We start from the raw sequence: 15,291 nt of genomic DNA, 5'->3' as shown, positions 1-15,291 counted from the left end.
GAAGCTTATTGTCTTTTTTAGCATACTGGCTTTATTTATTTTTAAATCTGTAGTTAAAGGATCTGGAAGGCATTTCATAATGATGACTCAAATCCTGTCAGCTTATAAGCAAGTTAATAATACTGCTTCATCACTTCTGTAGCTTACACAGCCAGTGTTGTCCTTTTGGCTTGCTAGCCTGAATTGTATCAGTATAGTGTTAAATATCACACATCAAAGAAGATTAAAACTGGCACAACAATACCATATTTGGAACATGAGCATTAATAGAGCAGTACATTACACAGGGAGGCTGAGTGTTAAAACAACAATATTGCTATTCAAGCCTATCCAGGCACTCGGAATGTATCTCACAACATTCAGTCATCGTTGACTTTGACTCAGTATGCAAAGTTAGCAAGGACTAGTTTAGTGGGAACACAGCCATTGCACAATGTTAGAAAGAACAGGTTTATTAAGACCTTGGTGGCACATTAACAGCCTCCCCATGTCAACCTTGCCACGTGGTCAGTTTTCTGCTTGCTAGGCTTTATGAAGCCTAAGAGTTCTAGTTCAGAAACGGCTCGAATAAAACGAGCACTGGACATTTCAGTAAAGGAAAGGGAGTACACTTTTTTATGACACATATTGATAGAGAGACACTATTCTCTCTAGGAGGTGAAGATTTCTAAGTCATGGTAAGCACAGATTACACAAAATGTGTTGCACACTAAAATTGTTGGAAATAAGGGCAGAGCATCATCTGCCTACAGAAGCACAAATCTTCAATCTAATCAGTATTTCTTTTGCTACATGCATACAATGTGGCAACAAAGGAAGACTTCCTTTCCCCACTGCTAAGAGAAGCTTAGAGCCTACAAAGATATTATTTTTGTAGTGTCTAAGAAGAAAGAATTTATACTTCCACGGCCCTTGACAAAAAAAGGGAAGATAGATAATTGTAGAGATTTTTTTTTGAGGTTTCATTAAACAGCACCACCTTTTTGTTACTTGCTATTCACTATACCTTTCTTGCTGCCTTCCTGACACACAGCTATATATCCTTGAGTTAAATAGAGAATTTAGTTTTGTATTAATTACCAGTGGAGCTTGTAAAAACAGAAGGGCTTTATAATAAAAGTATTAGACCATATAAATATTCTTCCTGTAGTTAAGCCTCCTTTTGTACAACTATTCATCTTTTTTCTGTGGCAGCACTACTGTTGTAGCCATGAGTTGGTTCCAATGCTCATCCTTTAAATATTTTGCAGACCTCAGTTAAGAATCAGGACAAAGTGAGAAGCAGAATGGATGTTTTGTGGGAACTAAAATTGTCAACTCTAAGGTACTAGAACTCATGACTTCTACAGAGACACTACTTTTGTAATCATTTCCTCTGCTAATGCTTCTATCTTCCTCATAATAACCTGTCTCTATTTCTCCATCTGCTCTCTAGGTCACAGCTATCCTATCATCTGTTCCCCAGTAATGCTCTCCCCCTATACAGCAGCTGTACCAACTCTCAGATGATTTAACCAATTAGAATAGTTCAACTGGTTTTAAGGACTGTTGGTTCTGTTTCAGATCCAAACACCTCCTATGGAGAAAAGCTGCTCTCTTACCTCACTGCCCTCAGCCCAACTATTTCAGCTGATCTATTTCTGTGACATTTTCAGTACATTAAGGCTGTTAAGACAACTAGTTTTAATTTTTCTGGAATTAGTTATCTGTGCACATTAAGCTGTATTTTAAAAATCCTGGTTCATTAATCCTGTAAGCATTTGAATGTCAAACTTGAGAGAAATGAAGAAAGGATACTGGATAATATCATCCACCTGGTCTGAGGAAGGTGCATCTGCATTTGGTCCCTCAGCTGCCATCACCACAGTTGAGAAAGCCTAGAAGGGGAAAAGCAGCACAGATTTAACACATTTCATAGAGAGAGCTGCATATATAAAAAAAAAAAAAAAGAGCTCTGAGCTGATGACTATCACTCAGGAGGAATGAGATCTTGGAACAGTAACTCCATGAGAATGTCAGTTCAGCAGCAATCAAGAGCAAGCAAAGTTACATATTACCATGGCAGGAATATAGAATGAAAAGACATCACTCCATGAACTTGTGTGCCTGCATTTTAAATCCCAATATAGTTCTGGTCCCTGACTCAGAAAAAATACAGAACTGAAAAGTGTTCTGAAAGCACAACTGCTTAAACATTCTGGAAAAATGAAGGAGCTAAGTTGGCTGTTAAGAAATTATGAAGTTGAGGGACAGCAAGAGGCTGGTTATGAATCTTCTGTCCACTTTTATTTCCAATACACAAACAAGGCAGCAGCAAATAGAACAAGTGAAAGGCACGTCCTCTGCACTGCATGTAGTTATGCTATGGAATGTCTTGCCAGAGGATGCTGTGGCTGCTAAAAAGTTATATTGGTAATGTAATCCAGGTGGGCTTACAAAATACAGAGAAACCATTCCAGTTAAAGAAACTCTAGAGCTAAAACATCATTGTTAGCTAGGGAGTATTTGGAGAATGTATCATATTAATGTAGGTTCTCTTGTTATATTCTCTCTGCTTTTGGTCACAGTATGAGACAGGATATCAGGCTAGAAGGACCTTTGTTCTGCCCTAGCACAAGCATTCTCTCGAAGAGCCCCACACTTGCCAAGCAGCAGCACTTGCCTGTTTCCATAAAAGTGTCACAGAAAACTTAAAGGTAGCTTTGTGAAGAATAATATCTGATCTGTGCCAAGCATAAAATAGAAGCAGAAGCAAAAGATTTTAATCATGGAGTAATAATGCTGAAAATAAATGATTCACAGTAGTCAGAGGAAGACGCTATGGGCTGGTCATTAGAGTTACTGTGTGTTCTTGCACAGGAGCAACTAAGGAATGCCATGATTTAAGCTGTGAAAAGGGGCACTAAAGAAAAGCAGACATGCAGCATAAAGATAAATCAGAATACTGAAAGCAGGTAACGGCACTGCAGACATGCAGCATAAAGATAAATCAGAATACTGAAAGCAGGTAAAGGCACTGTTTGCATTGTCAACATACCTCTAACCAATCAACGAGATTAATCAATCTGCCACACTCCAAATGAAGTTTATACACTATGCATATGTCAGGAGCTTTATTAGAAATGCTTCCTCCACCACTTTTCAAAGCTTGATTCTGATGAAAAAAAAAAAATGAAAGCAGTAACTTCGATCAGTTTTTAATCTTGAACAATCTCTAGGGCTACATATAACACTATTTCACATAGTAGGTATTTTAACCAAATGTTTACTGGATGTGTGTTTAATGGCAAGTAGTGGTACAAAGGAAAAAAACCAGGAAATAAGAAAACACCATTAAAAAAAACACAAACAAAACACCCACAACAAAAAAACACCTAGCTAATTCACTCCTGGTGTTCCTTCTACAATTTTGTACACTTAGGCAGTCTCTAATGAGTGATTATGTGATTAGGCTTTTCCCCAATTTTTTTGCTAGTTCTATTTACATAATCAGAGAGAGATACTGTGTTCTGTGGATTCAGGAAAAGAAACTAGTCATGATTTGCCTCACACTGTAGTGTGTAGAAAACAGAAAAGTATCCCTCCCCCCCCACACCCCCAAAAGGAAAGAGGAAGTCTTAGTATAGATCTACCAGATGTAGTAAAAAGCAGAATTGCTTCTCTAATCTCAGAGTTTTATCTTTGAAATGTAACAATTGTTTCTCTCTGGCTTGAAACTCAGCACCTATAAAGGCAAAAGTCTGATTTCTCACAAACTATTCTATATGTCAGGAAATTCAGGTCATCAGCACTGAACCATTTACTTGAGAAGTAAAAAAGCCACTTGAACCAGAAGCAAAAGTCTCTGTAGAGCTACAGAAATTTACATTTCATAACAGTTCATAATTTTTTTTTCAGTTCCATGCACTCAAAGAAGCCAGCTCTCTTAACATGAAAACAACCACTGATCGTTCCTTTCAGTGCATAGAAATTTTTGCTAAAATAACTTTTACATGCTACTAAAATGTGCCAGTTACTTTTGGGAAGTCTGTAAAGCCCTAGAAAGAATACCTTCATAAATAAATGCTTTTCAAGATAGGAAAGAAGGTTGGGCAAAGAATGTAACTTTGCTCGAGAATCTCTAGCTTGCCTTTCATAGATCTCAATCCCTGCAATTTCTGAGGCTCAGATTCAGTTTGGACTCTAGCACTTATGAGACATTTCACAATTTCCAGAAAGCCTAACAATTTTCAAGTTTATTTATTCTGTACATGGAACACAAAAGCTGTAGCCCTTATGTTAATGTCTGTCAGTTCAGTTCAGATGGTCTCCAGATAAATTCAGAGTAACATGGCTAAACCCTCAAAATGTTACACTCCAGACTATAATTCAGGAACATACCGTAATAGTTTCAAATACTACTGTGTTACTAACTGGCACAGGTGAAGTTACACCTTCTGGCTGATGTAGTGGCTTGCTACTGCCCACAGGGATAACCCTACGCGTTTTTCTTTTCCCCTCGGCTACTTCTCCTAACTCTGTGGCTTCCTACGCTTTGCTTTGATTTTCTAATCTTAAGGTCAGAACAGTTAGCACAGCCAAGAGAAGATGCAACTTCTAGAGCAACTGCACTCTCCTGGAACAGGTTCATCTGTAGAATTAATATCTAGCTGGACCACAGGCAAATGCCAAGAATGATCCAGGGAAGGTGTTACTGATTGGCAGTGCAGAGTTTCTGCCAGTACCTAAAGAATTCAGCCTCGCTTGTGATAACTAGGCCAAGTCTTTACAGCATAGCGGGAGGGAGCTGCAGCTGCATGCAGGGAAACCTCAGCTTCCTGAGGCAGCAGCGCACGCGTTGTCCCGGAGAGGAAATAACCAGACTGAGAAGCAGGAAGCTGCCCTAGAACGAGCAGCCAGTTGTGAAACCAGCTGCACAGCACAGAGGTGCTCTTTCAGAAAGAGAAGAGTATGGGAGTGGGAACAACCCAGAATGCTGATGATGTTTCTCTTGCTTGACCCTGCCCCCAGAGGCTAGACTGAGGACAGACTTGTACCTTGCCCTGGAATCAATGTTGCTGCCTTTCCCAAGGACCAAATACTAGTATCCCCTTCCCCCGATATGGGAGCTTAATTGCAGCTCAAGGATTTTCGTTTCATAGCAATCAAAGTATCTTCATCGGTAATAGGGCTCATTTCTTGAGATCAATGTAAAAAAATCGCCCTTCTTACCCAAGGTCAAGAACAAAACTTGCATGACCATCTAAACCCCAGGAAGACTGAAGATCAGATTTCCTTGTGCTGACACAATACTAAGCAGTGCCTTGCTGGTATTCCAAGTTACAACTTGTTCAATTTTCAAGGGATCAGTGAAAACAGAATTACACTTTTTTTGGTGGGTATTTTTTTCAGGGTAAATATGATTCTTGGTTCGCATTTTGCTAAATAAATAACTGGACTGGATTCCTGTAAGAAATGCATCACACATTACTAATTTGCTGGTACTCCACTGAAGCAGATCCTTTCTGTCCTAGCCTTCTGGAAGGAACAGCTCTAGAGAACTTTGCTCTGGTCATGGCCCAGGAAAGTACAAGCCATGCAGAAGTCATGGATACAATTAAGAAAAAATACTTATTTGACTTACATGGATTAAAATGCTAAGCAAGGTACTCAGCCAATACTGCTGCTGTTAGAAACCATGCCAAACCTTCACAATCTACTCAGAAAACATCGGAAATATGTTAAATTATGAAAGAACAAAGTGCAGGATGACAGAGGGCTTTAAATCCTGTCAACTCATCAAAGAGAATACTTATTAAACACATCAGTGGGTAGATTTTGCTAGCTCTGCTAATCTATATTTTTACAGGTTCTCTAAAAATATAAATTAATGTGGTTCATATTAGGTCTCTTTAATGGTAGCCCACTTGCTAACTACTGTTTTCAAAAATAAGCTCTTCAAGTGGTTTTAGAAATAACTCCTGCACACAGCAAAACTGACAACCCTCATTCAAATAGAGGCACAGTGCCAACAAACCCAATATGAATCGGGTTGTAGATTTCAAAGACTGGATTTTATCAGGTATGATTCCTGATAAATGTTGGCTGTGACTCAAGTAACATATAATCACTCAGATACAGCTACAACCATGTTTTCTTCAAAACTGTAATGACATTTTTAAGGGAAATGTTAGAGCATGAGGATAACTCCAAGCAGCATCTATAATCAAGGACAAAAAAAAAAGAGAGAAAAAAAAAAAGTATGTTCACTCCTTTTCCAAATCCTGCTCTATTTCTTTCTTTCAGTCATCCTGTGAATTTGATTTATGAAAGAAGTAGAAAAGGGGCTGCTTTTCTTCTCTAGAAAAGGGCAGGGTTAACTAAAAGAATCAATGACAATCCTTTTCTTGGACTCGGAAAAGATAGGATGGCAATACACAACACACATTAAAATAAATGTAAAAAGAAAAACAAAGGACTCCTTTAAATATCCTGTATTTAAGCTGTTGTTAATGTCATCACTCCGCCTGAACACAGCCTTCACCTTACAGCAAGTCTACACACTGAGGACTAAGCACAAGCCCTGTAAAGAAAGTCTCTGGAAAGAGCCACACTGTATTTTTCCCCATAGACAGTCATCCCTTTTGTAATGGAGCACAAAATGACTTTTCTTAGCGTACATCTACAGGAGAAAGAAAAGAGCATGACTAGGCTCTGGAAAATGGATTCCCCATATAGAACTCTTTCCATAATTAGCTGCTTTATTTCAGCCAGACCAATTCCCTAGCTCTTTGCAAAGTCCCCAGTTGCTTATCAACGCAAACTTGCTGGTTCTCTGCAAAACAGCTGAATGTGTGCCAAGCTTCATGAAACAGCAAAACTAAGCCTTACACATCATCCTCACGTGTAGTCTTCAGAACCTACTCCAGCACCACAAACAACTTACTTGTTTCTTACCTTCAGGTAGCAGTATGGGTTATTTAAAGCTGTATGAAGTGCAATCCTCGGGGCAGCATTCAAGTGCTCACGGAGAACACTGGCTGTGTTGAAATACACTATCTCATGCAGAGTCTTGTGGTCTGCAGGAACAAGGTAATTTCTGAAAAAGCAACACGAGGTATGGGGGAAGGAAGGGAGATACAAGCTTTACCTTAAGGGAAACAACAGAAGTCTACTGCAGTCTCTGACCGCAGTAGACAAGAATGTATGTTTCCCAACCAATACTGACAAATCTTTGAAAAAACAAGAGGAACAGTGCTGAAATCAACTTTTAAGCAGGGAAGTCAGTTATTATCAACTCTACATCTAATGGATTTAGCATAGAACTCTAGCTGGGCCACTGACAATTTCAAAAATAAGGGCAGCAGGTGAAATGCTAACATGAGTGATGTACTCCACAGATCTTGCTTATCCATCTTGAGGCCTCCTGATGAGTCTCTGCTCATCTTTGTCTTCATATTTGAAGCTTTTTTTCTTGGCACAGTCATACCTCTGTTAGCTTCTCTGCCTCCCCCTGCCAAGGCTCTATAAATTAACAAGTGCCTTCATCTCTTCCCCCACCCCAAGCCTTTCACATTTTCTGCTGCAGAGCTGCCTCCAAAACCCTAATCTTCTATGCTTTGCTCACCAAAACAGTTCCCAAAATGGATAGGATATCACACTCGACATCTATACAGTTTGCTAAGTAGAACAGATCAGCAAAGATTAGGGTAAAAACTCTTGACTTTATTTTGTTACATATACCCAGTCCTCCCTTCACTTTTTTCTGTAGCCAAAATAAGTTGGTCAATTCATGGGCCAATTACTCTACTAATCTATGGAAAAGAGGGTTTTTTTCTAATTATTATTTTTAGAGCCCCCATCAAAGAAAGAATAGGAAGGGAAAAAAAAAAGTATGCTTCATATTGCAGGGACCAAGACACAATTTTGACAAGATTAACATTAGCAAAATTTCTCTTGCAACTTATGGTGCAAACTAATGCAGGAATATAAAACAGGAAAGCTCACCTTACAAGACTGTCTATATAGTCAACAACTTCAAAACGAAGCATTTCAAACTTCGTCAGTTTCTTAGAACGCCTTGATTCCTTCAACTCCAACAAAGTCTTTAAAAAAAAGTGGTGCATAAAACTACATGGGAGGTAGTTATTCTCTGGAGAACACAATCTATATGTTTAACATGTATAATTAATTTTTGCTGGCATGTCTTCACTGATGATGTTTGAAAGTGTGATCGTGCAGTTATTTTTATTTAGGCCAGTGTATTCAGTTCTCAAACTGGTAGGAGTTTGGGAATTTCAAAGAAATACGTGTTAGGCAGAATGTGTAATTTACAAGTTAAGTAAGAAGAAACCCCCTAATTTGCATTTTAAAATCCTAGTTTATAACAGATATTTTCTATGCATCAGCTGGGCCTGACATACATAGTTGGTACTTATTCATTCATTTTTGAGAAGAGTTACTTATACACAACCTTTACTCAGAGCTCCAGCAAGCTGGGAAGAACTAACCATGGACAATTACATCTTAAAAGATTCAGTTAAGAAACTAGTCAGTAAAGCCTACGTAGGCCTAACCTTCTGAAGATGATAAAGGTCTGTCTTCTTCTGGAGCTCCTTTTGTGACGATACGGACACATCTTGTTCTTGGAAAGCTTCTGCTTTAGAACAAAACTAATGTTTGATATGTGGGGTAAACTTTTCCTGACTACCTATATAAACCCCCTAACCCAAGCAATCCAAGAAGTGTTCAGTTACTGGTTCACATAGACCCAAACACAGGTAGCTTTTGAGTCTTGCACCTTGTAAAAGATTGTTAAAAAAAGGAGTCTGCAGTACAGCTTAACCAACAGTAATTAAGTAACCGAAGCAATTCAGCCCTGAGCAAAGATCCAGCCCAAGCCTTGCACATCACTTGAATTCCACTTACGTCATACTCTCAACATTTCTAAGCTGGACAGATTAGTACTAGATACTCCTGATGCTTTTAAGAGTGTTCAAAAAGCCATACACTGCATATTTTTTCCTTCTTCTGCAAAAAAACAACTACAGAAGAAATGAGTTCTCCATACTTAACCAAGAAACTGCAACCAGGGCAGCAAACCAAAAGTGTGCTAAGGTATTTCATTGCCCAGTTTTATTCTTATCTTAATTTATAACAGAAGTTTGTTTTCATAGCCATGTAGCTTGTTGATCAATTGCACCAATAATTAGTAATTTTTAGGTAAAAACAAAGAAGCAAAAACTCCCAAAGCACAATCAATGCCAGTATGAATGATAATCAAATCAAAACAAAAGGTAACTAGATTTCTTGCCTTACTTATGAAGATGGTAACAAGATGGAGATTCCACCTATGGATCACATGTAAATATCCAATCAGCAGTGACAATCATGATATATAAAAGCTTTTTGGTGACCTACATAGAATGAGTTGGTACTTTCCAGTGCCCTGTGGACATTTGTATTTGTGTTGAACAAAACAGAGAACTTCCTCTCTCCACTACTACACTGATAATATTTTGAGAGATTTTTTAATGAAATCCTTCAGTTCAAAATACACTGAACATAAGGATATTTTGTTTCTTTAAGCTTCATGTTTTTATTTTTTTCCAGTTCATAAGGCAGTCAGGAAGATAGAATTTGTTGTTTAAAAAAAAAAAATAAAAAAATTTTGGACTATCCTTTCACTGGAGGGGCTCTGTGGGAGATTTGGGTACATAACATTTTTGGCAGACTTCTGAAAACTCCCGCTAACAATGCAATCACAGAAACATACAGGAAGAAGTCACCTAACTCAGCAACCTATTTGTGTAAAGTTTATCTTAACTTCCCCTTCTCACTTTTTCATTATAGCTCAAATCCGCTTTGAAAACAAACTAAGATCATTCATGGATTCATTAGACGTTCTCTGCTTTAAAAACATCTTCGAATACTAAATGAAAATAAATACCGCCTTTTTTGTTTTATAGTTCTGCATGTCCCTGAATTCCCAAAGTTCTTTTTTTTATTTATTCCCTCAAGGTAAAAATCCAACTACTTAAAAGCCTTTTGCTTCAATTCTTTTTTTCCAAGCTAGATGAACCTTTAGGTTTTCCATCGTAGTTCAGATTCTTCAGCGCTGGTATCTTCACTGACATATACAGCTTTTTCAAAGTGATCACCTATTTCCTGTACCACAGCCCTGCTATTACTACATCTATTCAAAAATGCATGGTACAGGCAAGACCCAATTCTTCTAAACAAACCTCAGTTAACACTAGAGCATTACATGACTACTTTAATTAATATTAGATTGCATTCGGTGGCTTATTGCCTACTTGTCCAAATGCTGGGTGGCAAGCACACTGATAATGAACTTAATTTAATATGCATAAAACAGACCAGATGATAACCACTTCATCTTCAAAAGGGAATCATAGGGGAGCACTTCTCCGTAGTTCAGGGGAAGCAACAGAATTCCTATTCCAGAAGAATACTGGAGTATGTCATATTCCTATTACAGAAGGAATATAGCAGTTTCTGTTAACCTGCCTCTGAAAGACGGAAGGCTGCTACTCATTTGCCTTACTGAACTTTCAAATATGTCCTCTACCATGAACAATCAAATATACGGGCCTGACAAGTTACAGCATGTCAGCAGAGCCCTGACAACTGGCACTTGGTATCCTAGCTCTTATATGAATTTAACTGAAGGTGCAGGTGAAAGAACTTTATATACATTTGGATTAAATACCATGCCATAAGGAAGTCTGCTCCTATTTATCATTTAATATCTGTTTTTATTTGTTAAATGTTTTCAATGATTGCAACATCTGGTAAAATGCTCAAAATATACGTATGACAGATTTAGTGAGTAATGTTTGCTGATCTGTCCAATTTCTTATCTTACACCACTCTTCCGTATTACTAAAACCACGAACCACGTACCAATAAAGAATATAAACATCTCCTGATTTTGTGCATGTATTTAAAAAAACAATCCGGAAAAATCTGATGGTTTGATACAATGACAGGATATTACCAGGGAAAATTATCCCCATTGGTCAGATTATAAAACAGCTTTTGTATAATCTGCAATGGAATGTATGATGGTACACACCCACCTTCTAGTTTCTGAAACTGGGTCAAGAAATCCTTCAACTTCTCTACTGTCTTATCAAACTCCTTTCCAGAAGATGACACAAAAATTTCCACACATTGTTGAAGCATGGTTACCAAATCAGACTTATTCAACATCCTAAAAGACACAATTGTTGGCTGAAGTTGAACCACAGAATGATGAAACAGCTTTCAACATTCTTAGTTGAAAAGAAGTTTAAAAATAATTTGAAAAACTCCTTTTAAAAGAGCAAACCTCCAAGATTTCAAGCATTCAGTCTTGCAGTAAAGTAAGTTTTTTTCCTTGCTGTCATTAACAGAAATAAAAAACTATATTAGGGTTCATAACTCATTCCCAAAAATGATAAATGAAATGGTAAAAAAAAATCAGATTAGTATGTATTCACACATCCACAAAATCCATTACTCTTTGTGATTCAGAATGATTCTCAAACAAAATCCAAATTGCTGTTTTCTGTATAAAAACCTATAAACCTATAACCTATGCTATAAACCTAACCACCACTAGAATCCCAGAATCATTTAGGTTGGAAAGGACCTCTTGAGATCATCTAGCCCAACCTCCAGCCTAGCATTTACTTACTTTTAATTATGTATTAGCGCATTTTATAAATGTCACCAAGCACTGCTCAGCCTCAGAACCTTCATTTAAAAGATATCAAAGCAAGTCCTTGCAAATATCCACAAATGAAATCCAGAATTACAGTCATTGCATCAAGCCAGTACCATCACACATGCATGTAACTTTCTTCATGCAGTGGGAGAAGTTCCCATTGCTAAACACTCTGGTTCTGAACAATCATAGCCACTGTTACCAGGAGCCCTTCCCAGCCTATTCTTGTGCTTTTGCTTTGTCTTATACAAAACAAAGGTGCTAATACCAGAATACAAAACAAAGGTGCTAATAGTTTAAGGATTTTAGAAGACATAAGAAACACAGCTATGCAAAAAAGGGAACGTGACAAAAGAATGAAATGATCGTAATCAATCAATCAGTGTGTCAGGCAGTGGGTCTCCGTATTAGCTACCTAAAAATTGACTAAGAGAGTTTTAAAAAAGAATTTAGAAGAGGCTGGGGAAGCTTTATGGATGTCTGGAGGGGCAACTGAAATTTGAGCTCTAGATTCTAACTAGCAGTTGATGCTAAATGCTTGTAAAGGCTAGAATTTGAAACATCAGTTTATCCGATTCAGGGTTATGGATTTTTGCAAGTCAGGTGTTGCCTTCAGATACACTTGTTTTTTAAAGAAAAGCATCAGGAGTTAACAACAGGAAGGGTGACCCTTGACCACACAAAACACTAGAAAACATTTTGAACTGTCATGTAAAATATAATGGTTAAACAAGATAGCCTTCTTCCAGGCCAGACAAAACACTGCAATAATTAAACACCTAAGATGGAGAGAGGATAATCAGATTTGGAGATCTGTGAATGGGAAAGAACAAATTTCCTTTAGTAATGTTATTCAAAAAGAAGCTGCAAGTTCTAGAAAAAGTTATTTATGACAACAATGGGATTACAGGGCCCAAAGAACAGGCAAGAGGATGGTTGTCACACACCAGGAAACAGTAAAGGATCCTTTTCAACCTTTTGGGTTTGAGATTACTACAAGGTATGCCAGGTATCAGAGAGTGGGATTAAGATTTTAATTCAGTTAAGAGACAGGCTTAAAGCAGAAAGGAAGATCTCAGTTCATCTGAAGACAGTAAGTAAATCTGTGTCTCATTATTCAGAGACAAGTTATGAAAGAGAAAAAAGGAAGCTAGGATGAGGTCCATAGAAACTCCTTCTGAATGCTGAAGTGGGGAATCGTCTGAAGAAGTGATAACAGAGATTGGTCAACAACAGTCAGTCACAGAAGGGCAGGACTGTAATAAACAGTATGTGATGAATAGCATCAATGATTAGCAGACAAAACCAGAGTCCAGTATCTAGACAGAAGACAATAGGTCAGACAGTCCTCAAAGTTTTGCCACCTAAAATCTTGACCAAATGTCCCAGCCAGTTAGCTCCCAATAACCAATCAAGTGAGACACTCTCCAACATCTCTTAATCTTATCTCTCTTCTGATTGGGTTAATGCAATGTGAACTAGATATTTCTAGATAACTACATTAAAGTAGAATAACTATTGGCTAGATTGCTAAAGTTAGATCACCTGAAACATCATCTTCGGGGAGAGCACTTTTTAGCAGAAGGGATAAAAGCCAGTCCAAGGAAAGGCTGCAACAGGGAAACAACCAACCAACCACAAAAGGAACTCAATGCAACAACTGAAACCCCCACATTCAAACATAATTCATGAAGGGCAAAAGAGAGACTTTGTTAGAAGTCGAGAAATAAGCTCATCAAAAGCTTCTCTATTTTTTACTTTCTAAATACAAGGAAAAAATTTGGATTCCAGAAAAACATTGAAAAGAAGAATAAGGCATGGGAAAGGGCGAACATAAGCGTATCAACAGGTGATGTGGCCCCTGGGAAATCAGAGATATTAAAGAACACTGAATTACTTCCTTACCTGAGCAAAGGGGAAAAAAAGAAGATTGTGAGTAGAAGGGGAAAGACAATGTTTTATAATTTTCTTCTAAAAGATAGCAGCAAGAGTCTATGCAGAAAAAGCAGAGACAAGAGGAAGTATGTGTAAAATGGAAAACAGAGTTAAAATTAAAAGCTGAAAAAAATAATCAGTACAGCTAGAATCCCAAGTATTTGAAGGAATTGTGTTGAAGGAGTTTTGTTAGAAAAATGACAGAATTCCTGAATAAATAAAAAAAAGAAGAATTATCTATTGAAAAGAATGACTGTGATCACTGTGTCAGAAGCTCCCACAGTGGGAGCCAAGACCAGAGGAAAAACAGGAGGGAGATAAACAGATAAGAAATACAGGGGGAGCAAGCCAGATTCTCATGGCAGCATCGACTTTCATACAGGAGAAGAGGCAGATGAATTCAGCGTGGAAGAAAGCAAATTAAACATAGGAGGAGAAAAAGGAGAGGAAAAAAGGGCCAAGAGTTATTAGAGATTATAGAACAGACAGTACAGGAAAGCAAAATGACACATTTGTAGGCAAGAGTTGATAAGTGTTGTCAGGATTCAGGAGAGTCAGAGAAGGATTAAGAAGGAAAGACTGTAGAAATGACAAATCAAGCATGTAATCCTTTCAAAGTGATGAGGGTAAAGAACACAGCACAGTGGTAATGCACAAGAACCACTCAGTATGGCAAAGGTACAGTTTGAAGAGTATGTTTCCGTGTGTATATGAACCCAGAAACTTATCCTCCACCCACCACTGACATGGTTTTTCTATGCAATTTTACTGTCAGACATATCAAACCTCACAAGCTCAGAGGCTCTTGAAGAGGCAGTAACAGTGTTGCATCAGCTCCTTGTGCGACAGAACCAATGTATTATTTGAATGAATGCAGCTATCATCAGGAAACAGCCAGCTGCCATGATAAAGCACGTTTAAAAGTTTGTAGCTGCAACATCGCAACTGAAGGGTTTTCTATTAAGAAAATTGGCTTAGATGACTTTTCCATTTTAAATGCTGACAGACAACACAAGTGTAGGCTCTTCTACAGTCCTGAGCTCACAATAACACAAAAAATTAACTCATTCCCTGTACAAACTATTAGACAAAGGAGACAGGGGGAAAGCAATTTAAAAAAAAAAAAAAAAAAAAAAAAAGGCCTCAGCTACTCATTTGGAACAGATTCCAATTTTCACAACAGATTAAAATTTAGGCCAACTAAAACTAATTTTGTTGATAATATCTAACACAATCACACTTTAAAAGACAACCCAACTGATGTTCTCATTTCACACACAGTAATCTCAGTGGTTTTAGCATAATTACTCAGGGCATAAGAGATATTAGAACCTGGTTGAGTTTCATGAAAAATGGTAGAAAAACAAAGTGAAAACAGCAGTCAATTATAGTTGCAAATAATCTTACAACTAGCTGCAAACAGGTAATATCCTCAGCTTTAAGTTCCAGGATAACCGATGACTGATATCCTCCATGTGTACAGTGGTATTAAAACAAAATGGAAAAAAAAAAAAAATCACCTTGCTAGCTGAATAGATGACTCATACTCCTCTGTCTCCCACACTCGGTTTTCCAAACATGCACAGTGCAGCTCCCTGATCTGTTATGCAGAAGGTGAAGAAAGGATAAAGTGTTTTACAAACAAA

At 37.8% G+C, this 15,291-nt stretch overlaps 1 protein-coding gene across 3 annotated transcripts in view; it reads right to left on the bottom strand.

The window, feature by feature from the left end:
- The window catches only part of ORC3 (origin recognition complex subunit 3), a 39,455-nt gene continuing 24,164 nt past the window's right edge, over positions 1–15,291 (bottom strand). Inside the window, exons 13-20 of one of the 3 annotated variants that reach the window (XM_069804817.1) lie at positions 15,166–15,245; positions 11,082–11,215; positions 8,556–8,638; positions 7,987–8,084; positions 6,937–7,078; positions 3,038–3,154; positions 1,798–1,877; positions 1–579 (exon numbers count right to left, since the gene is read on the bottom strand). In XM_069804817.1, coding sequence (XP_069660918.1) covers positions 474–579; positions 1,798–1,877; positions 3,038–3,154; positions 6,937–7,078; positions 7,987–8,084; positions 8,556–8,638; positions 11,082–11,215; positions 15,166–15,245 — 840 coding nt within the window. In that variant the 3' untranslated portion in view covers positions 1–473. The remainder of the gene's footprint in view (positions 580–1,797; positions 1,878–3,037; positions 3,155–6,936; positions 7,079–7,986; positions 8,085–8,555; positions 8,639–11,081; positions 11,216–15,165; positions 15,246–15,291) is intronic. The other 2 variants (XM_069804818.1, XM_069804819.1) reach the window with 2 other exon arrangements.

Source organism: Haliaeetus albicilla, chromosome 17 (assembly GCF_947461875.1).
Source record: "Haliaeetus albicilla chromosome 17, bHalAlb1.1, whole genome shotgun sequence".
NCBI classification, from domain to species: Eukaryota; Metazoa; Chordata; class Aves; order Accipitriformes; family Accipitridae; genus Haliaeetus; species Haliaeetus albicilla.
This window is presented reverse-complemented; position numbering and strand designations above follow the sequence as displayed.